At 39.3% G+C, this 27,470-nt stretch overlaps 1 protein-coding gene across 4 annotated transcripts; it reads left to right on the top strand.

Moving 5' to 3' along the window:
* The first annotated feature begins 844 nt into the window (after positions 1-844).
* TBCE (tubulin folding cofactor E) lies at positions 845-27,385 on the top strand. 4 transcript variants are annotated; one of them, XM_050316625.1, is made up of 17 exons: positions 845-863; positions 1,187-1,320; positions 4,259-4,343; positions 12,175-12,363; positions 13,475-13,563; positions 14,256-14,355; positions 16,725-16,827; positions 20,901-20,977; positions 21,245-21,340; positions 21,933-21,997; positions 22,087-22,151; positions 22,600-22,752; positions 23,468-23,621; positions 24,139-24,207; positions 25,273-25,332; positions 26,671-26,762; positions 27,017-27,385. In XM_050316625.1, exons 2-17 carry the CDS (start codon positions 1,221-1,223, stop codon positions 27,107-27,109), a joined length of 1,590 nt encoding a protein of 529 aa, XP_050172582.1. In that variant the 5' UTR covers positions 845-863; positions 1,187-1,220; the 3' UTR covers positions 27,110-27,385. The 4 variants fall into 4 exon arrangements, with proteins under 4 accessions (XP_050172582.1, XP_050172580.1, XP_050172581.1 ...); XM_050316623.1 differs by lacking the exon at positions 845-863 and adding an exon at positions 943-1,015; XM_050316624.1 differs by lacking the exon at positions 845-863 and adding an exon at positions 1,066-1,083.
* The last annotated feature ends 85 nt before the right edge of the window (positions 27,386-27,470 follow it).

Here is a 27,470-nt window from a genome sequence, read left to right as displayed (position 1 = left end):
AAAATTCAAATCATATTGTTTGAATTAAGCTGTTATGAGACATTGAAGTATGAAACACATGAGAGATTCGCAAATGTGAAATACATGAACTAGAATACTTCTAGTTTTATAACCACAGACCTGTGAGAAAGCTATTAGGTCTTCTACTTATCTCTAACAAACCGAAGCGCTCTCGCTAAACTTCTGTTCCCCAGCGACTTGTAGTAGAACACAGGCGTTAATCTGCGAATTAAATACAGTGGACACCTCCATTTTTAATTTTTTGGCTTTTTTTTAATAAGACGTGTTCCCTGATTGTTACAGCTCTTCCCTGTATCTTCTCTGGGGCTATTTTTCTCAAATAGCGGATGTTGAAATAAATGCAGCAACAAATGTAGCAGCGCCCGATACCGAGGGAATGCAGCTGCTCGGGAGCTCCCCTGGGCAGGAGCTGCTGCCGCTCTCCGAGCCGCCACCTCCTCCTCAATCGCTGCCTCCCGGGAGAGCGCCCCAGGCTCGGAACAATCTCTCGCTGGGTATCGGTTCACCGGCGCTGCAGGGCTTTGCCCACCTCGCGCTGCTTTACAACACGGCGGTTCTTCCTTGGGGGAACTTCCCTGGCTCCACCGAGGGTCTGCGGCCACTCGCGGACTGGGCCGGCGGAATCCTCTTGGCGGCGGCCTCTCCTCCCGGCACCGCCCAGTCACAGCTCCCGCGGCATTCTGGGAGCTGTAGTCCAGGGGTTTCAAACCTGCGCGGCGGGACCGCCTCGGCGAACTGCGTTACCCAGGAAGCTCCGCGGCGGCCACGCCCTGCTGCGGTGTGCCCCTGAAGGCGATGACTCGAGCAGGGCAGGAGGCGGGGTGGGCCAATAGCGGGCCGAGGTAGGGTGGCCCTGTGGGCTCGGGGCCAATGGGAGCTCGCCGGGGGCCCGGGCGGGGCGGGGTGGCGGTTGCCGCTCGGCTCCGGGCGGAAGTGGGGCAGCCGCGCGGGGCGGGCGTGGGAGCGGGATCGGGCCGGGCTGCGCCTCCCGCCCGTGCGTGAGCTGCGCCTCGGGGCCCGCGGGCTGGGAGCCTGCTCCGGGATCGGGGAGTGGAATGGGAGGTGGGAGCGGGAGCGCCGGGAGGGAGAAGAGCAGCTCGGAGTAGGGGCTTTGTGAGAGCAGCGACTCGCGCGTGTGTTAAGGGCGTCGCTCCTGTCCCTGCAGGTCTGCCAGCAGCCTGGGCTCCAGGCATCCCGGGATGACCGCCTCGGTGCCTCCCGATGCGCTGGGTCGGAGGGTGTCGTGTGGCACCGACTACGGGACTGTGCGCTATGTGGGCGGCGTGTCTCGGACATCAGGTAAAGGTCACAAAAGCAACTAATCTTTACATCTAATGGCTGTTCTCAAAGTTCTATTTATGTGCTTCTTTAAGAACCATTGTCAAGTAGAATGAAAACGTTGTCAAGTAGAACGTTGTCTTTTCCTCATTATTGTTGTGTAAATATGACAACTTCTGGATAAGTTGTTGTGGTTTTTTTAGAAGTTAGAGTTGTCAAAAGGAGTGTAAAAAGTACTTTGGGCTGAGGTTGCTTATGTTTTTTTTCTTACAGCAGAAAGGTCTTACTGCTTCCTTTTTCCGTTGTTTTTCACAAACAGTGCTGGCATAGTCAGAGGAGGTGAGAGAGAGGCAGGAGCAGCAGATTTACAGACAGGGGTCCTCCTCTGATAAACATATTGTATTGGATTTGTAAGACAAGGCTTTGATCGAGGGGAGACTATAGGGGTGGTTTCTGTGAGAAGCTGCTGGAAGCTTCCTCCATATGCAACGGAGCCAGCTGGCTCCAAGATGGACCTGCTGCTGACCAAGGCTGAGCCCATCAGCAGTGGTAGTAACACCTCTGAGATAACATGTTTAAGAAGGAAAAGGAAAAAAAAGTCATTGTGCAGCAGTAATTATGTCCAGAGAAGAGAGGAGTGTGAATATGTGAGAGGAACAACTATGCAGACACCAAGAGCAATGAAGAAAGAGGGAGAAGGTGCTCCACACTCAGCCAGAGCTGAGATTCTTCTGCAGCCCATGGAGGTCAACAGTGGTGCAGAGATCCACCTGCAACCCATGGAGGAGATGCATGCTGGAGCAGGTAGATGCCTGAAAGAAAGTGGTGACCCCGTGGGAAGTTCATGCAGGAGCAGGTTCCTGGCAGGACATGTGGACCCGTGCACAGAAGAGCCAACACTGAAACAGGTTTCCTGGTAGGACTTGTGACCCTGTGGGGTACCCACACTGGAGCAGCCTGTTCCTGAAGGACTGCACCCCATGAATAAAGGGTCCCACACTGGAGCAGTTCATGAGGAACTGTACTGTAGCCCATGGGAAGGACTCATACTGGGGAAGTTCGTGGAGTACTGTCTGCCATGGGAGGGATCCCACATTGGAGCTTCCTCCTCCCTGAGGAGGAAGCAGTGGCAGAAATGACCTGTGATGAGCTCGCTGTAACCTCCATTCCCTGTCTCCCTGCGCTGCTGAGGGGAAGGAGGTAGAGCCCAGGAAGGAGGGAGGGTTGGGGCAGGCAGGTGTTAAGATTTGCTTTACTTCGCATTATCCTACTCTGATTGGTAATAAATTCAATTAATTATCCCAAGTTGAGTGTGCTTTGCCCATGATGGCAATCAGTGAGCAATCTCTCCCTGTCTCTTGTCTCAACTCATGAGCCTTTCGTTATATTTTTTTCTCCTCTGTCTAGCTGAGGAGGGGAATGACAGAGTGACTTTGGTGGGCACCTGGTATCCAGCCCAGGTCCAATTTATGGGGACAGAGAAGACCCAACTTAGCTTGTGGAAAGATCTGGCTAGTCTGACAGTGAGAGTCAGATGACTACATGTCATCTTTGAAAAATTGTGGTGACAGGAAGGGGAGATTGCTGATGCCTGGAAGAAGACCAGCCTTGCATACAGCTCTAAAAGAGGCAAGAAGGATGACCAGGGAACTGTAGACTCATCAGCTTGTGTTTCTGGAAAGATCATGTAGCATGTTCCCTTGAAGTCTATTTCCAAGCCTATGAAGGACAAGATGGTAGTTGGGAATATATAATACTTGTAAAGAAGAACAATTTGTGCTTGGCAAATGTAATTACCTTCTGTGATTATGTGACTGGGAATGTGTACAAAGGGAGAGCAAGGGATGTAATATTTCTTGATTTTAATAAGTCTCTTAATAGTGTCTCCATGAACAATCGTATTTGGAAGCTGGAGAAATACAAGTCAAATGAATGGACTGTTAAAGTGCATTGAAAGCTGTCAAGTGGAAAAGTGGTAATCAATGACTTGATATCAGGGAATGAGTGAGTACTACGGAAGTAAAGGCTGGGGTCTTTATTGATTCATGTATTCATTAGTGTCTCAGGTGATGAACAGTGTTCACCCTCAAACGGCTGCTGTGACACGAGTTAGAATTGCATTCCAGATCAAGTTTTATGAACTTTAGGTTTGAGCCCAAGGGATTCAAGAAAGATAAATTTCCACATGTAGTGTATCAGTACGGACCAGGAAGCACTAGAAACTCACACAGTCTGTCGTAAAGGACTAGGGAGTTAAGTTGGATACTGTCATGAATATGAGCCAGCAGTGAGCTCTCGTGACAAGCAGCATACGTGTTGTACTAGGTCACCTTAGAATGATGAACATGGCCTGCAAATTAAAGGAAGCTGTTATCCCTCTCTGGGGGCAGGGGTTCTTGATATGGTTGCACTTGGAGTAACGTAGCTGGTGTGGGACCATCCCAATTCAAGAGGGATGCAGTTAAACTTGCGAGGATCTCAAAGATCTCTCTGCAGGAGTCTTGGAGAACTGCCAAGGGGGTCAAGGGCACAGATCATACACCTGTATTGTGGAGAGAGGTTGAGGGATCTGAGCTTGGTTAATGTGGTGAAGAGAAGAAAAAGTAGCACCTAATAGCTTCCTGCAGCTATTTGACAGGCAGTCACAAAGATGACAGAGCCTAATTCTTCTTATTAGTATTAGATTATATAATAAAGGACAATGGCCACAGCAGGGAAATCTTTCTCTACAGTAGTGCAGCACTGAAATAGGCTGCCCAAATATGCTGGAATCTTTCTCCTTGCAAATTTTCAATATCTGGCTAGGTACAGACTTACCTGGCTGACTTGTTTTAGAGCTGATGATAATCTCCTGCTTTGAGAGAAGGGGTAAGCTAAGTGAACTTCAGAGCTTTCTTCCAACAATGATTTTTATGGATATGATACCATACATTTTAAATGTATCTACCACTTTCCTCAGGAATTTGGCTGGGTGTGGAATGGGATGATCCTCAGAGAGGAAAGCATGATGGCTGCTATGAAGGGACACAGTACTTCAGGTGCAGGTGAGTTGATTCACAGCTTTGGCATGTCATGCACATTGACTAGATGGTCATGAGAAAATGCCCTATTGCAACTTTTAGGGTAAACCCTTCTGTCATCAGTTGGCTGTTATTAAAAAATAGTAGTTCTGAGTGTAGTGACTAGCTAAGCCTTAGAGGCTGTTGCATTAATCTGGTTACAAGTATTAGAATATTGTAAATACTTAAAAAACACAAGTTATGTTTTCAGATATATGTAATAAAATGAGACTTTTGGATGTTATTAATATTACCTTTAGTTGGTTTTAGAACTTATATTTTAGTTAGGAAATCGGTAGTTCCTACTAACCTTCCTTAAGTAATTCCAAAGTGAAATATTGTTCTGTATTAACTGTCTCAAATACAGTTTAGGTTTGGACTTGATGTGACCTGCATTTATCTTGTTAAGGGAAAATATCAAGTTCCTATTTGGGTTATATTTGTATCACTGTGGAATTGTTAAGTATGTTCACTGCATATACTACATGGAAAACGTAGTGTAGCTGTGTGTGGGGTTTAAGTATATACAGGAATTACATTTAAGTGTAAAGATCTGAGCACTTTACATGTTTGAAATTGTGGAATACAAGATTCTAGGATTTATACTCACTGCAGCAAGTTGTTGATGTCCATGCTAGGGGACACTGCAACAGCTAAAAGTTTGTGAGTTAGATAGTAACTGGATGAATTCATAAAAGAAAAAGTCATCAGTAGCTCTTAAATACTACAGAGTGCTAGCTCAGTAAGTTCCTGAGCATTGAAGTGGTGAAGGATGAGAGAAAAACACGTGTATAGACTCTTGGTGTTTTAGCAACCATTAACGTGCTTCCAGGAAATGAGATCTCAGAAAAGGATCTCAGTTCTTGAGGTAAGTATCAACTCTTTGAGTGAAACTGCATATACCTGTAACAAATGTAAATGTTGTGGTCTTTAAACACGTTCTTAGAATACCTGTTCTTTGTACTCTGTTTTTTTCCAATCAGAAGAAGACCTTCTGGAGTCTAAGAGATTCAGTAGCAGTTCTAGCGGTCCACCATGACACATGGACATAAATTCCACATTTGTAGTTCTGGTACCAATTGTGAAGATGTAGGGAAACTCAAGTAAAAAATGATTACCTTATTTTCCCAAAAGGGTGCTAAAAAAAAAAAATCAACAAAACCCTCCCACAACTTAAAATGTCACCTCTTTACTACTACTGTTTAGGGAAGAAATAATATTCCTTTGTCTATGTATATACATGTATAAAACCCATAAAATTTATAATTTTTTTCCTTAAACCTTATCATGAGTATCCTTTGCCTACAAACCTACTTTGCTCACTCCCTAAATTCTGATAAGCAGAAGCAGTTGATCAGTAGCTTGTACTGTAAACAAGTGCAATGGAAGGACTTTTAAAATTATTTGTAGGGCAATTTTAAAAATAAAGCTTTAAAAAATGTATCTTTCAGAGTGACATTTGAAAATAGGATCATAAGAGGAAAATATAACTGAATTTGAGATTCTCACTACCAAAAGATCATTTTTGTAGTCCTTATCTGAGTCAGTAGGTCTGCTTACAGCTATGTGTGATCTTTATAGTAAGTTTTTTTAAAATATGACCTAAACTTTTACATTTCATGGCAGTACATTTATCTGGGTCATATATTATGTGGTGATAATTAAGCTTCTTAAGAATATGAAAACCAAAGAAAAAACCAGCCATATTTCAAAATATGCTGACATCATGAGCACATTCATCAACTCTGGATCAGCTAGAAATGGCAGCGCATACTCTAGTGACATTTTTGTGAGTTCTTTTCCTTGATAATAGCAACCTAGTTTTTAAAAACTGAGGAAGCTATTATTTTAGCTGTCAGCTGCAGCAGTCTATGTGTAATTAAAATATGTTCTACAGTCCTTCACGAGAAAGGAGGGGTAATCAAGCCTTAAAACATTGTTAAAATTTGTATACAGCTTTTGAAACATGAGTATGTTTTCAAATAGGTTCTTGTCCCACAGACCCATTCACACAGTTGTATGCGTGTGCTCTCCTGGGAGATGTGCCTTACAAACAAGCTCTCCTTCCCTGGGAATGCCAGTGCCTTAGCTACACACAACTCCTGTGGGAGACGTGGGTGCTCCAGCTTCCATATTCCTGCACTGCTTCCTGACATCTATTAACGCTTGTGCTGGTAGAAAGCACCTCTGAGGTCAGGTGTGCACACTGAGATGTGGAGCACTATGTTGTCCCTCGCTATGTCTGTCCTTGCTGGGCACAGGCTCACCTCAGCATCTGAGCAGGAGGCAGCTCTGTCTGGCCCAGGCAAAAATGTGCTGCTGGTGGGGTGGCTTTTGATATTGTCAAAAAACAGGTTTTACCTGCTGCTCTGGTACCCTCTTCTTTCTCCCCACAGTTACTGGTGATAAGGCTTTCTTTATGCTTCCCATCAAGTGGAGTGTCCTCCCACCCCCCCATTAATCTGGCAGAAGGGTCATCTTCCTCACTAGGCCTCCTCTCTGTCAATGTTGGGTATTCCATTCACACGTAGTGTTTACACAGGCATTGCTATTTTAGCAGCTGATTTTATCCGTGACATTTTGCTGGGGGAGATGTGTAGATTTCCCAGGAGTAGGTGAACATACTTCTCTGCTTACCTGACAAGATAGGTGTAATATTCTGCTGGATCACTCATTTAGAGTACTTTGAGTCATAATTCCTTCCCTGCTAGAGAATGTTTTGTTCTTCCCAGATCACTTCCCAGACGAATCCTGATATTTCAGCACATCCTGTAGCTAGAAATATTGACCATATTGAATTGTAATCTACTTCCCCAGGTTTGACTTTGACAGCAGGCCAGAGAAATGGAGGAAAGTACAGTAAAACTTGTTTATGTGATGTTTTCAGATTGGCAAAATTGTAGTTGCTGCTCAGATCTTTGTGGCCTTTTTTTCACATTTGTGTTCTTAAGTTTCCTTCTGGTGGTGACTTTGACTTTTTTACATTTGTGGAGTCCTGAAATGCCAAGTTATCCATGGCAAAGGCATTACAGGTTTTCTTTTTTTTTCTTCTTCAGTGAGGTTTATAAGAGTTTATAAGTATAGACAGCAGTGGTGACCAAGTGTATGTTACTGTTTGCATGAATTTTATGTTCCTGACCACAAGAATCATAGAATTTTTTAGCTTGCAGAAGACCTTTAAGATCATCAAGTCTGTCAACTTGGCACCACCACCATGTTCACCATTAAATCATGTCCTCAAGTGCCATAACCATGTGTTCTTTGGGCAGTTCCAGGGATGATGACTCCACCACTTCACTGGGCAGTCTGTTCCAATGCTTTCTGACCCTTTCTGCAAAGACATTTTTCCTAATATCCCACCTAAACCTCCCTGCCCGCACTATGGCTGATACAAGCCAGGACACCATTGGCCTTCTTGACTACCTGGGCACACTGCTGGCTCATGTTCAGCCACTGTTGACCAGCACCCCCAGGTCCTTTTCTGCCAGACTGTAGTACTGGACGGGGCTGTTGTGACACAAGTGCAGAACCCAGCACTTGGCCTTGTTGAACCTCATACAGTTGGCCTTGGCCCATCAATCCAGCCTGTCCAGACCCCTCTGCAGAGCCTTCTGACCCTCCTGCAAATCAATACTTCCATCCAACTTGGTGTCATCTGTGAACTTGCTGAGGGTGCACTCAATTCTCTTGTTTCGAGCCCTGGGGGACCCACTAGTGACCAATCAACAGCTGGATGTGCCTCCATTCATTGCCATTCTCTGGGCCCAACTATCCAGCCAGTTTTCTACCCAGCAAAGAGTATACCCATCCACACCACAGGAAGCCAGTTTCACCAGGTTGGTCAAGCAGGACCTGACTTTCTTAAATTCCCACTGGCTGGACCTGATCCTCTGATTGTCCTGTACATGTTGCATGATGTCACTGATGATGATCTGTCTGCTCCATGAAAGAAGAAGATCCGTTTATATTAAATTAGGCTATTTTTCCTTCAAGAATGACAGATTCACCTCCAGGAATATCTACTTAGAGCACAAACAAACTCTTCAAATACACGAAAGATGTCAATAACATTTTAGTGTCTATGAAGAAAAAGTGATTGCCGTTTAGCAAAGGGAGAATGCATTCCCAAGATTCTTTTTAGCCTGAGAAGGTATCAGTTAGGAAGTTTTGATTGTTTCCCTGGGTGTCACTGTATCCATCAGAGACTTCTACACTCTGCTGTCAGTAGAACTGTGTTGAAGCAAAACTGTTGTCCCTAACCACTGTTCAAACAGGTGCTGTGCACCAGCAGAACCTTAAGATAGCGTCTGGAACTGCAGATGTCTGTGTGTCTTTCCTTGTTTTGTAAAAGCTCCAACTCAGCTTTCATGTCTGTTTAACTAAGGTAAACTTGCAAGAGCTTGAAGTTCTTGCTGATGTTTGCAAAGCTTCTGCTATTCGGTCAAGAATTTGATACACTGTAGCAGATTAGTGTTACTTATAAGTGTTATTGGATGCCACAGCCTGTTCTAAAACTGAAGGATTTACTTTACTGCAATGTGTAGATTCTTCTAAAAGAAGTCTGGTCTGTTGAGCACTTTCTCTAGAAAGAAGAGATCTGTTCAGAGTCTATCTAGAAAAGATGTGCGTGGATTCAAACAGCTACATTTTATGACACCTTATGAGCCTGGTATTGTATTTGCTCTGGTCATGATGATAATTGCCTGAAGGTAATCATTGCAAACAGCTGATACTGGGCAAAGAAGCGCTATTGATCCACATTTAGTGCCAGGCTGATAAAGCTGAGATCTCTCTCCTTGCTCAGAAGCTTGCTTCTGCAGTCAGATAGCTCAAGTGTGTAACTGTTATGGTTTATGTACTCCTGCGTTACTCTTCAGGTACCGAGAAGTGTGCATGTGCATTTCCCTAGCCTATGAAGAGCCATCACATGCCTGTAATGGTGAGCAGTGCCACCACTTTATTTTCCATTAGCAAAGAATGATGCCAAGTTTACTCTTTATTCAGTGAAAGAAGATTACTAATCCAAATTTTAATGAATATCTTTGAAGTGCCCTGGGCACACCAGCAGATGGGCTGTAATGCTTCAGGCTACTGGATCATGAGTAGGAAGTGTCCTACAAGATGACTTCTGAGACTGGGGTCAACCTCTCCATTTTAAAAGTCAGTAGGAAGTGTCAGTATTAACCAGAGCCAGCTGGTTGCCAGAGCCCCACTTGGGCATATGCCACATTTTCTACTTAGCGAAATAGGGCTGTATCTTCTACCGCTTCATTTCCATACAGTGTTTGGCCTGGCTGCAAGAGATTTTACATACATGGGAGCAATATCCCTGTTCTCGGACTTCTGAGAGTTCAGCTTAAGTCAGGTTGATCAGTAGTCCACAGGTTCTTCCATCTCATGATACACAGTGCTGGATGACTCTTTGGATTAGGGTTTGTCTGTTTAGTCCCCAGTTAGGGAGACTGATTGCTAGTAGGTGTGCTTTTTCGTCAGTCCAAGTTCTGTACATTATCTGTTTGATATGTACATACTGCTTGCACAGTTCAGATGCCCTGGTGTGAAAGTTAATGCAGGCAGTGTATTTTAGGGAAAATGAGTTACAGTGATCTCTCTCCTTGAATACACAATCATTTTGTCTGAAAATATGTTCCCATTGCAGTCCCCTTTCCTGTCTTTCATGACAGTTCCTGAAAAGGTAGATCAGATTAAGAGAATGGAACTGAAAAAGAAACTTGAGGCTGTGCAATGGTATTAGGTATATGTTAGATAATATATAAAAGCATGCATAGTACTTTGAAGTGGTAGCAACAGGAGAGAGAAACCCTATGATCTTGTGATCAAAACAAAAATGAAAGAGTTTTGAGAGATAAATACACTATAGTTTTCCCTTAAATAAAAGGGTCAAGGTAGCTAGTTTCCCTTGCGGTTTTCTTCCCCCTAGGGATAGAACTCGCTCCTGCAAAGACTGTGAGGAAGGAGATGCCAATAGAAGTGGTGACCTGAGAGGACAGAAATGGGCTAAGGAATGGATATGGTGATGGAGAGACCTGAAGGGCTTGGCTTTGCCAGAGATAAATGGCACAAGAGAAGGGATGTCTATGTGGGCTGTCTAGATTAGCTCTGGTGAGAGGGCTGAGGAGAGCAGAGGGAAAAATGTAGCAGAACTGTTGAGTGCATGGTGATGACAAAATGGAGAGAATCAAGGTGATAGGAAAATGGACATACAGAAGGACCTACGGTCAATTACAGATATACAAGAGTACAAAGGTGGTTTTTTTTCCAGAACCCCAGGTAGAATCCTGAAGCTGTTTCACTTAATTAAATGCAAAAGTGATATACTTTGCAAATAAGAGATGTTATAGTTAAGGTGGTGAAATTGTAATTTACTGTTTTCAGAAGTCGTATTAAGAAAGAGTCACATAACATCTAAACCAGTCAAATGTTTGCAAGCTATGAAGAACTAAGAGAAGGTTACTGGATTAAAAATGTAGAGTATTGAAAATGCTTATTAAAAGTGAGAAGTACATACCAGATTTACATTCTCTACAAGTTTGCCTTTCTGCTTGTTTTGTAATCATTGCACTCTGAACTAAGTCACTGCAAAACCAGACTGGAAATATTTTGAAAGTAAATAATATGTACTTTCTACCTAGTAGAAGTACTTCTTTAGGATATGAGAATACTTCTATAAGTATTAGATATGTTAGTGAATGAAACTAGCACTGGAAATTTCTGATACTGATTTTTTTATGAAAAGAAGTGAATATATGGTGCTCAGTCTATTCCATCTACTTGTAATAGGTCCATAGGGTTCAGAGTCTATGTAAGAGTATTTTGAACTTTGTAGCCTTATGGATTGCTAATTAGCCACTTGATGTTTACATGCTGTTTTGAGAAGTTTTATTCACATAAGTGACAGGTAATCATAGCTACCAACTTTTTTCCTGCTGTTTTCTGGCTGATCCTCCTATGAAATCCTCCATCTGCTCTGTGATACTATTCCCATAACTTGTCTCTGCTAGTTGATCCTGGATACTGTGTTTCCTTGCTAACTTTGATAGAAAATGTCGTCAGTGCAATTGCATGGCAAGAAGTTGCACCAAAGTTTTCAATGCTCAAGAAAAAAGAAGAAATTTCATAGGACTGTGTAGAACATACATTATTAGTGGGATATTTCTGTTGAATATTCAGTTTCAAAATTGTGACCAAGTTAGTGTCAGAAACTTTAAAAGTTTGAGTTTGTATAAGAGTTCCATGTGCTACAATTTGCAGCTTGTGTCATTTGTGTGGATGGAAGGACAAGGTTGCTTTCTCTTAGAATTACAAGGGAATTATGCAAGTCAAATATGATATAGCAATGACTATTCTGAGTATTCCTATGGGACTTAGGCTGTGATAAGATTCCAGACATATTTGTCCTATGATTTAGGTAACTTTGTGTCTATCCATAGGTAGAAACTTAACTTTCTAGTGAAACTGAGTTCATAATGAGTTTGGAAACAAAAGAGCAGTTATTTTTAATACTGGCACTGACACTGTAATTTTGATGTGTCAATACATTTGGAGAACTGGTGGTTCAGTTCTCATGGCATCTCACAATGTGAACTCTTCTGTCAAATACTATAAAAGATACTTTGAACGTCTTAGCTGGTCTCACTGAGTGGGAACAGTGATGTTTAAAATTAGCCTGTAGAATTGCCTTTTGACTGCTCTGGTTCCCAGTATTTTTTAAAAAAATAATAATTAGTACTTTTGAGGCTAGTTGCTGTTACTACAGCTTTTCATATTTCACCTTTTCCTGGCTCCTCTGTTCTAGGTATCCTAAAGGAGGATCATTTATCCGGCCAAACAAGGCAAATTTTGGAGTAGATTTTCTAACTGCAGTAAAGGATCGGTACGGATTGAATGATAAGCAAGATATTCAGTATGGGACAGAGAATACAGTAGTATTTGGAACGAAGACTGTGGAATTTGTTGGCATGGATTCTGTTGCAGAACAGCAAAGGCAAGTATAATTTATGAAAATCTAAGATACATTATTAGTGATTGATTAGTCAAGTAGTTTGACTAATCTGACTTTCAACTGTAAGGAAAGGAAGCTGACTGCCATGCATATAAGATTGTCATATGTCTAAAAGTAAGCCAAATTGCACTATGGTGGAAGAGACAAGAAATGTTTGTATTGTGGCTTCATCATTTACAGGTTTTACAGATAGGAATCTGGGATTATGTCATGTTTGAGTACTCACAATCCTCCATTTGATTTCATGAAGTAGAAGGTGATGATATCTGGGGAGGAATGACAGATATCATGATATTGGCAATCATCATACACATGCATGGTCCTTTTAAATAGATGTGTTTTGATGTTTTCTTAATATTATACAGTATTATTTAATCTTTGTTTACTCGTATCTCTAAAGACTTTGTAACTAAGAGAAGGAAGGCAGAAAGTCACTGTGCTGCTAGTGAAGAGGTCTTTCAGTCATTTCATGTTGTGTTCATGTACCTGGAAGGGTAAGAAAGGAAGTAACTTAATGATGTGTATTAAATTGCAGTTTTAACGGTCTCCAACAGTAGAGATGTATTTGTTCAGTAGGTGGCAGTCTCCTTCTGAGCTGATATTCCACAACTATTCTCCCTTTGTCTCCCAGAACATTCTAAGCAGTCAAAAATACTTTTTTTAATATAAATTATTTGCTAAGCAATACAAAGGATGCCCAAATAACTCAGAACCTCTTGCAGAAAGTATCACAAGAAACCTGTTTAACTTGGAACCTCTAATTAAATTCCAGTTTGCATAGCTATGTTTAATCTGTTTTATCATTCTTTTTTTCAGTTGGATGAAGGGTTTTGGAGGGAGTGGTGGGGGGTGGGAATTGTGATTCAACCGGATCTATTTTGTAGTAGCGATGTAAAGGCAAAAGGCAGAGATGTTTTCAAGTAAGAATGACACTGCAGTGTAGCAATCTCCATACCGCCAAATCCAAAGGGGAGGATATGTATAAAAAGGATGTTATTTATACAGGTATTTATACATACCTGTTTCTGTTTGAAGATTAATTAACAGGATTTTGTTTGAAGGTTAATGAACAGGATGTTTCTTTCTCATTCAGACAGCTGAACAAACTGGTAGATATCTCGGTGCGTGAGTGTGCAGTGAGCCATGCTGGTCAGACAGAGGAAATCAGCAGAACGTGTGCCAGTATCCTTTTTTTGCTACATTGCATGATACCACAAGTGAAGTACATATTTTAGCATTCCAAGTGTTCACTTCAATGAATGATACTTGTATCCTTTGATTAAAAAATAATTAAAACTGTAGTGTATATTTTGAAGTTTAATGCAATAGTCACAGAGTTAAAAAGTAGATGCCTACAGTTTTTGACAAGAAATGCAAATTGTGGATAAAAATGCAAGTATTGTCATAGATTGCTACCCTGACTGCAATTTCATAAGGCTTCAGCAATGGGTTTCTTTTTAAATTTAACCCTAGAATAGATAACTCCATAAAAGTACAACTGATATGTTCTGTAGACACCAGAGGTTTCCAATATATAACAAATAATGCGTTCAGTATTCTGTGTGTTGTGGCAATGTTACAGAAATACAGAGAAGGTATTATTTGTTCATTTGAAAGGACTGGTTAGAGTTCCTGTCAGTATAGAAATTAATCCATTTTAGGATTTGAAAAGTTAAGCTATTTTATAAATCTGTAAGCCATGTCCATACCACAAATCAAAATAAAATTTGCTGTAACTGAGCAATAGTACCTCTTAGCCCAAGCAAGTGTAATCTATTTCTGTTTGTTTTATTCAAAACCAAACCCTAATTCTAATTTCTGAAAAAGGAAGTTCAGATCTGAGATAAGTTTTTTTTCTTAACGTGACATTTCAGATATGAGGCATATAAACCTATCAAAAAATCTGCTATCGTCTTGGGAGACAGTAATAGATATTGCTTCTCAAGTTCAGAATCTGGAAACACTTAATGTCAGGTATAAATATTCATGTTTGGGTTTCTCTGCCTTTGGGACAGGGACAAAAACCAAGAGACTCAGGGTTTAGCTTTCTAAAGGTAACAGACTCATTAAAGATACCAAGACTCATTTTAATGGAAGATAAGGTTTTAAATACTTTATTGGGTTTTTTAACTCTTTTTCTTAAACAACTTGTGTGTGCTATATATTTGTACACATCCCTTTTCAAGGAAAGACTAGAACTCTAAGAGTTTAGCATCTATGTGAAACTAAGTTCTGGAGAAGTGTTTGGGACAGATGAATGCTGACTGGAGTTTTGTAAAATTAGAAAAATCAGTTGCCTGAAAAATAGAATATAGATTTCAACCATTGAACATTTACAGGACTTCAGGGACTTGTCAACATGTTCAACATAAGAGATTGCATCATTTTTATGCAAACTGGCTTGTTGGTTCGGGATTTTAGAGTTAGGCAGTTAGACTGGAGGTAAAAAAAAATTACTCAAAGTACTTTTACAGACAAGAAGAAGCAGAGAGTATAGAAACGTAAGTTTACAGTGTCATAAGATCCCTTTACATGCTTTTGCAGCATCTAAAACAATTAATTCTATGGATTTTAAAGCTCAGTTTCCCCCAAGGCAGAACTGACTTAACCTGCAGGAGTTTGAAGCTTGCCTGAGAAAGCTCCAGTAACACATCCTTACCTCTTTTAAAGCTTCTCACATAGTGTTTTTGAATCAGGTTTAGCAGTAGCTGTCTGTTTGCCTTCTGGATTTGCAAAACTGTTTGGGTTTTTTTTCATGAGAATTTTTAGAAATTTTTTTCTCCATAGAAAAACTGTGAAGTAAATATATTTTCATTTTCTTTGAAGTCTTAATGCTTTATCTCTATTTTTTATTATTGCTGATATATTCTGAATGCCCAGGCAAGTCTTTATTTAGGCCCATTTTGTTTAAGGATGATGTTTACCAAGTGTCCTGACGCTAAACTGAAATATCAGTAATGCTTTAACCAAATGTTAAGTATCCCAAATCCCAGCCCATTTCTGTCCTAAAATGATGCTGATAAGAACTGTGGATCATGGTGACAGATCTAGGGGGAAATCTCTCGTACAGTGATGACACTGGAAAAGGAGGGAGGATGTTGTTAAATAAAGCTGCAATTCTATCAAAACAAGAAAGAATTCACAAAATAATTTCAAAATAAAGAACATTTCTAGTACACACCTTTGCACCATAACTAGCACATGCCAGAAAAATCTTCTGGCATGAACTAACACAATGGATTAAAGTCTGTAAATAAGTAGCAGCCTAAACCACCGGGGTTTTTTATGTATTTTTATAGTTAATGTTGCAAAATTGTACTTTTAAAAATAGTTGTAAGTGGTCCATTTGTTTTGATATTTAGCACTGAACAGCTGTTTGCAACCTGGGTGCTATTTGTAAATCTAACTTTACCTAGAGCATATCATGATTTATTGTTATCAGCATGTGTGAGAACACAGAGAATTTATTTTAATTCACCCAGAACTTTTTTTCAGTTTTTCATTGTTGAGAAGTGCAGATTAGACTGAATGGTTTTCATAAGTTATTTGTGAAAAAAATAGGAAACAAAATGAGACTGATGCTGGAATCTGATGCTTACAACTACAAACTGACACAGTCTGAATTAGTTTTTTATTGTTTTGCTCTTCTGTTTGTTTAAAAAGGAAAGACCCTTAGAAGGTAAGTCTGCGACTGATTTTTTTTTTTTTTGTACATGGAATACTGGAAGAAGAATAAAAGTGATTAACCATCCACCAGCTCTCTATGTGGAAATTTAACCCATAAGTAAGCATGAACTACACTGAGAGATTTTTATGAGAACAAGCAGGTAGATTAGGTAAGAAATAAAACCTTTTGTTTAGGGTTGAGTAATGAAAAATGATTTGAAGACTGCAGATCTGAGATTTTTTTTTTTTTTTTGTAGTGATACTTTGCTGTTGAGAGTGCATTTTACATACTTTTGTTTTACTGGTATCTGGATAGTCATGTAGGCTCTTTATTTTTCATTGACACTAAGGAGTTTGATCCCAAAAATCTGACTTTGTTTCATTTAATATTAACCAAAAACATAATTTTCATGTTCAAAACTTAAGGGAAGAAAAGGAGAGAAAGAGGTCACAGATGAACAAATCTGCATTCCTGAAGGAGAAAAGTAAATTAGGAAAGAGTATGGTTGAATGTAGCTAGAAGTATATTTTATTATATTTAAAAATCTATGACATCTTGGCAGTGATTTTTAAAATTTTTTTGGTGTAAACTGTTTTTCTCTTTATATGTAATTCCAACCTTGTGAGTTAAATAAATGCAATTATTCTTTATGCAAATAATTATTCTTTTTATACAGTGAAAACAAAATGAAATTTCCATCTACAACAACTTCTATATCCAGTGCATTTTCAAAATTGAAGATTCTGGCACTTAATCAAACTGAAATAACATGGACAGAGGTAATAACCTTTCCTGGCTTTGTTTTTATTTAATATCATTAGGTTTTGAGGCCAGGAAAGCACAATAAACATTTAAGCACTATATTATTCTACTGAAATGCAATCATCCTTAGAAAAGATGCTGTGGGGTAATTGCACTAGTTATGTAGTTAGTTACATCTGTAAATTGCCAAGTCAAGATAAAGCAGTTGTAGTATTATTGTCGAAATGAAAACTTTTTGCTTCCTTGTAGTTGTTGAAGGTTTATCTGTACTTTTGTGCATGTGATAGAACAAAGGCAAATGGAAAGAGAATACATCAATATGACATGAAATACTTGTTTTGGCATCACTGTGCATCAACAGGAGATTGGCTTGGTATCTTTGCACATACTGATGGTTCTTGAAATACCTGATGCCTAGTTGTGTGCAACACAGAGCACAGAATAAACAAAGCTCTCTGCCTTTTAGGTGCTGAAACAGGCAAACATTTAAATGACTCTCCTCTGATATGATGTTTTATTAAGAATGAAGTCTAGTTGTCAAATATGTTAGTAGTGGGCCTTTTTTCAGAGATGGGGCTTAGGAATTGCATTATTTGGACTATTATTTGGATTTCTCAGGGGCAGATGTTATAGTACTGCACTGTAAAATGACATGGATTTTCATATTTTGGCTGCCAGTCACTATCCACTAAAAGTGGGGTTTGAGTAGAAAGAAGCTTCTTCATTCTCCTGTCTTGCAGCAGGGCTTGAAGACGATCCCTGCTATATTTTTGTTTAGTGTCCATTCACTGAGCTCTTAAACCATCTACAGGGTTTATGGTAGGACAGTTGATAATCCGTCCGTAACAGCGGCAATAGGAATGGTGAAGTGAACGGAAGAACTAAGTGGCTACAAACACTTTAAATGTCATCTAGTGCTCACCAGAGTGAATCTGTGCATTGTGCTGTTTAAAATGTTGGCAGCTGCCAGCAGCTTTCCTCCATCCCAGGCTGACCAAAAGGCTGGTTGGAGCCATTGCTGCAGGCAGGTTAGACTTCTCTAGGGATAACTAATTTCAGAGAGGAGCCCCAGATTAGTCAGAGCAATTTAAAATTATGTAGGTTTTGCAATTGTTGTTGAAACTCTGCTCTGGCTGACGATTCATCACTGCTGTAAAGATATTTTTTAGCTCAGAAATCTTCTTTATAAATCTGAAATCTCTTCCAATTCATTCCCTTATAAGCTGGGAGACGTAAGCCTGTGCCTAAAAGGGTAGTCAAACAAAAGGGAAAAAATAAAGGGACCTACCTGACATCAGTACTCTGTGAACAAACCACTTGAAAATGTTAGTGCTTAAGCTCTAAGGAGAGTTACTTGAAAGGTCAACTTTTAAATAGAAAATAATAATGAATATAATCCAGGAAAAAGAGAAGATATACACTGATTGTCAGTGTGAATACAAGCGAAGTCTAAAAGTCCTAGAAATGTTTTAATTCAAGCTAAAACAATTTAATGGTGAACAGTGTTTCCAAATAGCTTACTGTCATATGTAAGAATATATGGCATTGTCCTTAAAAGAGAAGATTTATTTTTGGAATTTTGTATCTCTTCCTTTGTTTTGAAGTATTTTTTACAGTAGAGGGACATGCTTAACCGTTATGCAGTTATAGCTCCACATTTACATGTCTCGAACATCAGTTTTCAAAAAAGTTCTTTCATTATTGTGTTATTTGCATATATCTAAATACACCTGAGATTTCTATTAGTATACCAGTAAAAGAGCTTATTACTGTATAATTGACTGATTGTTCAAAACATAACATATAACCTTCAAGAGGGAAAAATGTCCTGTAAAATATCCTAAAGTTTGCAACCATTGACTTAGAAATGGAATTCATGCATTTGAGTGTAAAAAATTCATATTTATGGTTCTAAAACCTTTTTTTTCTTATTCAAATGATGTTACATTTGTTATTCAGTTTTCCAACTAAGGTCTTACATTCATAATATAATCTACTATTATACAGGGTAAAAGAAAAATCTGTGTTAGAACAGAAGTGCAGGATCATGTTTCTGACACTAGCAAGTAGCAGGTAGTTGGGAAAAATTCTAGGCAAAGGGTAAGCATATGGTAAGAGCTTCTTGTAATCTGGAATTGTGTGTCTTTGTGAGCTTGAGACTGTATATCTCTATTTAATTAAACTTTGTGGATTTTTTGTTCCATGATTTATCTAACTGTATTAAGAACCCATTTGGAAATGTTGCTATCCACATCTTTTAATATTCAGTTTAACCCTTTTTGTTTTTTGATATTGCTACCTAAAAATTTCATTTAATAAGTCCCAATATTTTATATGGCAGTAACTGAGAACAGCTATTCTCTGTTTCATAGCTTTGATTCTTGTTTAGCTTCTTTGTACCTTTCCCATTTATATTATTTGCTTCCTGGGATAAAGAGACTAAAAATGCAGGAGAATCATGGACTTAGAGACACTGTCATCTTTATTATTTCCTGTCATCTTTATTTCTTTTGTAATAGGTCTTGCATTTCCATTTTTCTGGTTTTGATCAGTGGCTACTCCACTGGCTATTTGTTACAGCCTCCCTACCAGCTCTCCACAATAAGCCTCCAATCTTTCCTGAGTGTTAATTCAGTGTCAGATCTGAGAACTTTTGTTTCCGTGGAAGCTGAAAATTGGGCAATTTGAGTTTCTTAGAATTGTGATGTGACCTGTCATTTGGTTTTGGCAATTTTCTAATCACTTGGTCAATCTATTGAAAAACCTTCTTTTGCCTCAGTTTTGTGCAGCTTTTATATTCCATCCATCCATCACAACACAGGACTGTTGTGGAGGAATCCCCCAAAGGTTCTCTGTTGTTGAACGTGCATCTCGTTTCTCTTGACTCTGCAGGTTTCTTGTCATGCTTCTTCACCGCCAGTAGATAACTATTTTGGTATGTCTTGTTGACACAGAGGAACACTATCCACATTAGAGAGATAAAATATTGGTGTTTCCTGCTCTTGCTTTGGGGCAGGAAAAGTTGTTACATCTGACTTTGTAAGTTTTTGTGTGTTGCAGATATGGCAGCAGGATGATGTTTCATATTTTCGTGCGTGAAGCAGTTGAGCTCCAAATCATATGCTGCCTCTTGAAGAGATCTCAGTGTTAACACTTTGTGTTGTATATATAATAAGACAGTTATACATACATCCAGCTGTATGACTACATACAGCAGCAATGGCCAAGGACAGGGGACATTTGTAGGGGAATGTATAAACATAAGAAATTGAATTGGATTGTCCGGACCTCTCAACTTCACTTCTTGTAACCTTTGTAACCTCCTGTAAGCTTTAGGTGATTGTGCACTGTGCATCTATATGTCTGTGTTCTTGCATCTCAAAAACTCTGAATCTGCTAGTCAGTTACAGTCACATTTTGAAAAGAGGTTGGGGGCTTAAAAATAATTGATTACCTACAAATTCGCAGCAAATAGGAATGTAGATGGATGAAAGAGCCCCTGTAAGTTTCCTAACCAAGGCAGGAGCAGCAGGATGAGCTCACACTTAATTTGCCTCTGGAGAATACACACCAGAAGAAACTCACTGAAAAGAATAATTTGCCACATGCAGGCACAAATCTGTAGAAAAGCAGTCAGTGCCAGTGCTTATGGAATTCCACGTCCTAAAACTGAACAATTTTTGACACTTTCACAATTGCATACAAGACTCTGTTTTATGCCATATGCAGAGTTTGTACTGCCATTTCCTCACCTTGTCATAGGGAAAACCTGGTCACTGCAGCCCACCAAATGAACTTCACTTGGTCTCCAGGTCACACAGTCTCAGCTGCAAGGGCAGCCTCAAGTCTGGGACTGTAAGTCCTGTGACTGCAGAAACCTTTTGATGTCATCTGTGTTGGTATGTCCAGGCACTGGAGAGCCATCCGGACAAGAGGGAAGACTAGGAAATCTTTAATAATTGTTTCTGTGGTTTTGGGAGCTACAGCTTGTTCTGATCATGTTTAAAGTTTAAAGCAAATTTGCTTAAAATATAGTTTCTGGAATATTTTTTCCCAATTTTTGTTATATTAAATAAAGTTTTGCTCTTAGGTTCTTCTTTGTGCTCAAGGATGGCCAGCACTTGAAGAGTTGTACCTTTCTTGTAATAATATTACAGTTTTGGAAAGGTGAGTAACATAAGTCAGTCAATCATCGGTGAGTGATGTACCACAAAGTTGTGTTGTACATAAAGTTACAGTCCTGTAACTCACCACTGTGACATAACTGTAAAATAACGGATGCAAACTTCATGTGATGTACTTCAAAACACTTATAAATGTACACAATTATGTGCATGTAACTATATACTTAGGAAACTAGTGTTTTCATTAGCTGATAACTTTAAATGTTCTCTGTTTCTGTTTGGTTTCGGTTTTTTTTTTCCAATGTATCAGGCCTGATAATGTCCTGAAGACCCTGAAGTTGTTAGACCTTTCAGACAACCAGTTACTGGATGGAAATCAACTGCATCTAATAGCACATCTCCCCAGGTAGCTGTAAACAAATTTGCTGGAAATTCTTTGTCCTGGATATTCATCTCCATAGTCTTTGTTGACTGAAATACGATAGTATTGATGTTGCATGAAAGATTTATGAGATTTTGAAGTAGTGGCATTTTGCCCTCTTGAGGACAGTAACTGCATTATTTAGTTGAGCTATTTTAATATAATCCTACTTTTGTTGCATAGTAACACATTCTTAAGCTGTGTATTATTAGGTTTTCATTTTATGCTTATTAAACAAAGGTATTTTACCACATTTTGCTACTTTGCAGAATTATCATCTTTCACTGAACACAAAAATGGCATCTATGATTGTAAATAGCCACAAGTGATAAAAATCACACATTTTAAATCCTGGAGCCATTCTGAAAGCTTGAAATTGTTGCACCTACTTAGTGAAAATTTTATTCCCTGAACACTGCTGAAGTCTGGGAACTGTCTGTGAGGCTGCTGTTCATTTGTCAGTGATTACGTACCATGTCAAAAGTTGTAGGCCTTTATTAAAAAAAAAAAGGTAGTATTTCCTTACAAAAAACTTCCTGTGCCACGTACAGTGATCACTGTATCTATTAAATTTCAGGTTAGAACAGCTAATACTTAGAAACACTGGCATATCTTCTATACACTTTCCTGATGCTGGATTTGGTATGTAAAAGAAGTAATTTATTTATAGTTTTATAATTCAGTTTATTTAAAGTTTTCACTGTTGTCTAGTAATTTACTCTTTTTCCTAGGATGCAAGACTAAAATGTTTCCTTCACTAAAACGCCTTGCAATAAATGACAATAAAATATCACAGGTAAGTTACATTGTGGTAGTTTCTCATTTTGTAAATACACATATCTTTGTTTAAAAATAACTTGCAGTTCACTTTTTAAACTTTTATCTGATTATAAGATTCTGAGATAACTACTGAATACTTTGATCAACACAGAGACATAATTTAAAAGTGTAAAAACATTTCTTAACATGTCAGTTAAACATGTTTATAGCAGCTAACCATATCCTTCTGCTACCTCATAATTCTAATGATCTGAAATTCTGACTTGCTCCTTGTTTTGTTTTAATTAAATGTAGTGCAGTTCTCCCCTCAGGTGAATGAACAGAATACAAGTACTTGGTTCTGATGATCAAAAGAATATTTTCAGTCATGTTTATTGTACAGGAAAAGTCAGCATTACCATGTGTTATTCTGAAATGAAGTTATGTTTTATGTTTCCTCAAAAGACTGTTCCCTTCCATTTCAGTGGTCATCTATCAATGAGCTTGATAAACTGCCAAGTTTGCGGTCTCTGCAGTGTAACAATAACCCTCTCATGGACACAGAGAAGAACCCAGAGACCCTGATACAGCTAATTATTGCCAAGATAAGTCAGCTGGAGGTTTTGAACAACTGCGAGGTATGTGATATTTCAACAAATTGCATGAGTCTGGGGAAAAACATTAAATCACTGCCCGAGGAAGTGTCTTCACTTTCTTTTAAGGTTATTGATTTTTTGCATGCAGGAAAAGTAAAATGCCAACTAGTCCATCACCCACATCAGTGGGGCAGCTGGTAGGGCTACAAGACCAAGCCCCCTTTGTGGATGTTGCTAACTCAGTGGGGACTAGGATAAGATGGGTCAATGGTGGTTTTTTTCAAGTGCGTGTGTTGTGTTGAAGTTGCAGGACTGTTAGCAAAAACTATATTCTTAAAAAAAAAGCACTGTTTCAGTGACAGTAATACCAACACTTGCTTTCCACAGTAGGAAAATATCATTATCTTAACCAAATCAAACCTTCAGCAAATGTTCATCATGAAGAGGAGCAGAAGCAGTGTCTAACTCACAGCTACAAAAAGCATCCTTGTGTCATCATATACAGCAAGATCTTTGCTCATATGTTCATTTATGTCTCAGTCAGTGCACAGACTTAGGGGCTGTAGGATTCTTAATGGCTCTAAAATGTATTGAATATATGGATCAGTCAGTATTTGGTGATATGGTTTGTAAGGTTCTTGGTATTGTTAAATACATTGAATACCAAGTAATACCAAGGAATCGGTGTCATTAATTTGATTTTATTCTCTGGAAAGTCAATACAATTACATTATGTGCCATTCCTGTGTCAGTACAGATCCTTCCTGCTGAAAGAAGAGGAGCAGAGCTTGATTATCGCAAAATATTTGGAAATGACTGGTTAGAAGCTGGTGGGCACTGGGACCCAGAGAAAAACAAACCAAGCGAAGAATTTCTTGCTGCCCATCCCAGATACCCATCTCTCTGTCTCAGTGAGTACAAGTACAGTAAAGTAGCATTTCCTCAATTCTGGCACTGTGCCAGCACTGGTTTGGTTGGTCTGTCTTCAACTTCTCTGTCCCCTTGATGCTTTTTCCATGTGCTGCTACAGCTTTAGGAAAGCCCACGCATTGGCAGGCCTGTGCGTGAGTGGCTTTTGCTCCCGTGGGGCAGCTGCACAGCACTGCACCCTTCAGGGCACTGTGCCTCAGAGATCCCAACACCTGTGAGCATCTGCCCCATCACTGCTGGTGAGCAGGCAGTAGCTCTCTTCACCTGGGGCTTTTCTAAAGTGGGGATGTTAAAGCAGCACCTCCATGTCCCAAATGCTCTGGCAGTGGATCAAAGGTCATGTCTGCAGCACTGCTTGCTGCAGGAGCCCAACACTTCCTGTGCTGAGGGAACTGAGGCAGCAGGCTCTTGCCTGATCCTACACCACAGTGCTCTTAAGTCTTCTCTTGAGTTTTAGTCCTGAAGGGTTCATGTCTATGTGCACTTTCCTTCACACAGAATATGGTGCACCTGAAGAAGGAGAACTGAAGGGACGACAGCCTTTGACTCTGAAAAATCAGCTTCTGAGTAAGAGGCCAGAAATGGTCAAAACTGTTCTTTCTGCATTTAGAATATTTTATAAGCTTAGTGTTTCCTGGGTGTATATGGAGGACAAAAGGTTCAAAAGCCTTTGAGATGTCACAGAGTTCCAGTTTGTATTTCTGCTTTCCTGAACTGTGAGTTTGACTAGATCCCTGCTTTTGTGTACTCTCTATTTCCCCCTCAACCCAAGCCAAGTGATTTTATTAATCATGACAATAGAGAATAGAGGTATTTGATACTCCATCCTGATACGTGAATGGCTTCTATACAGAAGACATCTGAGGTTCTAACCTCAGCCCCACTGTTTTCTGGTATTGTCTTCTTTATAACTTGTTAACTTTAGGACAGACAAGAAAAATATGGGTAGCTTTGGTTATTTGGGGCTGTCAACATTCTTAATCTAGGTTATGGACTGGACTTGCAAAGTCATGTAGCTGTGTTTCCCAGATGACAGAAGAACAGAACCTTTTTTCACTCCATGGGCAAAACAGTATTTCAAGGCATTATATTCTAAGGCATTTAGGTGGAAGACTAAATAGAACAAGGAATCTAGTTGGCTATATGTAATATAAACCTTTTTTGAAGGATAAGTCTTTTAATCTCTGTAAAAAAAAAAGGGCTAATAATGTTCTTAAAATCTATTTGTATGGTGCTTTTGAGGGCCCAAAGCCTGTTTTAAACCAAATAAGCAGTTTCCATTCCACTGCAGGTTATTTAAATAAACGAAAATAGAAATTAAGCATTTTTAGGTAAATACTCCTTTTGGCCAAAAAAAAACATCTTATGCATCAGGGAATCACTTCTAAATACTTTCCCTAATTTACCAAAGATGAATAAAAACTTGATTATTTTAATAAAATTCCGTTTAATTTTTCAGAGAATGACTAAATGCTGTCTTAGCTGCTCAGATGCAGGCTACATCCTAATTTTTTTAGATAATCAGGCTGAGCTAAGGGAAACAATTTGTAATAAAAACAGACTGGAAAGACTGTGCTCCTGCTAGAACAGCCTTATTGTTCTTTCACTAATGCCTCACTGTTCTTCCTTAAGCTTTGACAATTAAGTGTCCTGAGAAACCTGAACAGAAGCCAGTAGAGAAAAAGCTACCAGGTAAGAAATCTTGGCTTCTGTTCAAACAGTTGTTTTGTAGCTCCTTTTCAAATAACTGTATGAAAGAATGGCAGCTGCCTCTGGCTTTGTCAACTCCTAAACACTTTCCTCTGTCATATAAAGAAATGTCAAAGGTAGAAATGGTTTGAAAAAGTCACTGTTCTCCTGGCCTTCATACTTACTTTCAGTCCAGCGTGAAGATTGAAAGTTGATGCTTGTCTTATGACCTCTGCTGCTGGTTTCATCATTAATGTGTTTGAGGCAATTAAAGGCTAATTATCTGGTGGATGTGTTAACCAAGTAACCAGAAAGTGAAGTCCCAAGAGGCAACTACGTAGTCTGCGGATCTAGATACTGAGGTCTAGGATGTAATATATTGTTAGAAATCTAGTTCTATCAAGTTCTATCTTCTATTGTCTTTTAAAGTTTTAGTGCTTCTAGTGAGACTAGAATGAATAAGACTGTTCTAAATCAAGTTGATGTCTTGGAAAGATGTGTCAGAATGGAGTCTGAGAAAAAAGACTTAAGCTTTATTCTAAAATAAAAATCACATTTATTATCACAAGTTGCATAAAATCAGATAGATACAGCTTTTACAAAAATGTTCGATAGAAAAATATTTGTCTAAGTACAACATGTGGTATTACAGGAATAACTCGCTATTGCTGTGCCTTTAGATAAAGCTTCAAAAGAAGTGAAAGTTCAACCAAAATATCGAGCATATCTATTGCAAACACAGGTATCGCCTCAGGAACAGACTACATCTACTCATTCAAGATCCATTACAAAAAATATCCCTTACTATTACTGACTTCATTATATAAACGTTATCTGCTGATAATTATCTGCTGACAATTTGTTTGGGACTAATACTATTACACCATCCCTAAGAATGGCACTAGTTCCACAGTGACATTCGCTTACTTGTGCTGGGAAAGCCAATTCCTGGTAATGAAAACTTCAAGGAACAGTTGTCAGATGCAAGTAGTCAGAACGTGACTGGTGTGTGTCCCAAAGGTCACTTAGTTTAGCACGGAGAAATACAAACTCAAAAATGGGAAGTTATGAAGCCGTAACACTTTAATTTGGTATATGGGATCAAAGCGCTTAAACTGCAGTAGCATATCCTGCTGTATCCATCACAGATTAAAGAATTTTCAACTTGATATTAGCAGTTATGATTTCAGGTACCAAAGGCATTATTGCAGTGTTAGAACTGAAGCAGCAATACAGCCTTTCACTGTTGCTATGAGCAAGTAAAGTGAAACACTGGTACTTAGCTGCAGCTCAGTGGCAGCAGCATCTTTCTAATAACTTTTCTTTCTTTCCCCTTGACAGAGTCTATGACTATTCAGAAGGTCAAAGGACTGCTGTATCGCCTATTTAAAATTCCTGGTTCAGAATTGAAACTGTCCTACGAAAGTTCTAAAGTAAGTTAAAAATGGGTAATTCAACAATAAAATGCTTCATGCTGCTAAAGGTCAATAGCATGTTCTAAAATACTACCTAAGGAAAGTCATTTCACTTCAGGAGGGCAGTCTTCATGCTGTAATTTAGGACCTAATTTCATTCCTGTAATATGACAGTTTCTCTCTGACTGCAATTGCCTGATGTATATTTGGTTTACATGAAGGGATTTCAGTTTAAGTCTGAGAAGTGTCTTTTTTCTCCTTTCTTATTCTAGCTGGAAGGAAAAGAAGTTGAACTAGACAATGACTTAAAGCCTTTGCAGTTTTACTCAATAGAAAGTGGAGACTGTGTGTTAGTACGGTGGTAAGAAGGGACTCTTTTGCTAGACTGAAGGAAAAGCCGACACAGGAACTGCAGAAGAGTGACAGAGTGCCCGCAGGCAGCATGGACAGCCTGTGCCTGAACACACCTATGGGCGAATATGAGTTTCACACGTGGCACCAGAGGGCTGTACAACTGTACTTTCAGCTCCTCACCTCAATCATCAGACTCCATGAAAGCATCTGCTCATTTCTCTTACTTGAGAGACACCAAATAGTTTAATGCTTCAACTAAATAAAACTCAAGGTAACCTTTCTGCCAAGATTTTATACTGCCTTCCCGCTGCAGTGGTGAGAATTTGTTTTACTGAACCGAGTACAGGGTTTAGTTGTGATCTCTTTGCTTAC

The sequence above is a fragment of the Myiozetetes cayanensis genome, unplaced genomic scaffold (assembly GCF_022539395.1).
Source record: "Myiozetetes cayanensis isolate MyiCay16 unplaced genomic scaffold, myiCay2020 scf2-11, whole genome shotgun sequence".
Taxonomy (NCBI): domain Eukaryota; kingdom Metazoa; phylum Chordata; class Aves; order Passeriformes; family Tyrannidae; genus Myiozetetes; species Myiozetetes cayanensis.
Note: the sequence above shows the minus strand (reverse complement) of the source record. Positions and strands in the feature narration are given on the sequence as shown.

What these genes read in the sequence shown, in the direction of transcription:
- TBCE (XM_050316625.1), top strand. Translation starts at nt 1,221, where the DNA reads ATGACCGCCTCGGTGCCTCCCGATGCGCTGGGTCGGAGGGTGTCGTGT. An exon ending in AGGTTTTGAACAACTGCGAG is followed by an intron (nt 22,753 to 23,467) that starts GTATGTGATATT and finishes GTGTCAGTACAG; the next exon opens with ATCCTTCCTGCTGAAAGAAG. An exon ending in TCTGAAAAATCAGCTTCTGA is followed by an intron (nt 24,208 to 25,272) that starts GTAAGAGGCCAG and finishes TTCTTCCTTAAG; the next exon opens with CTTTGACAATTAAGTGTCCT.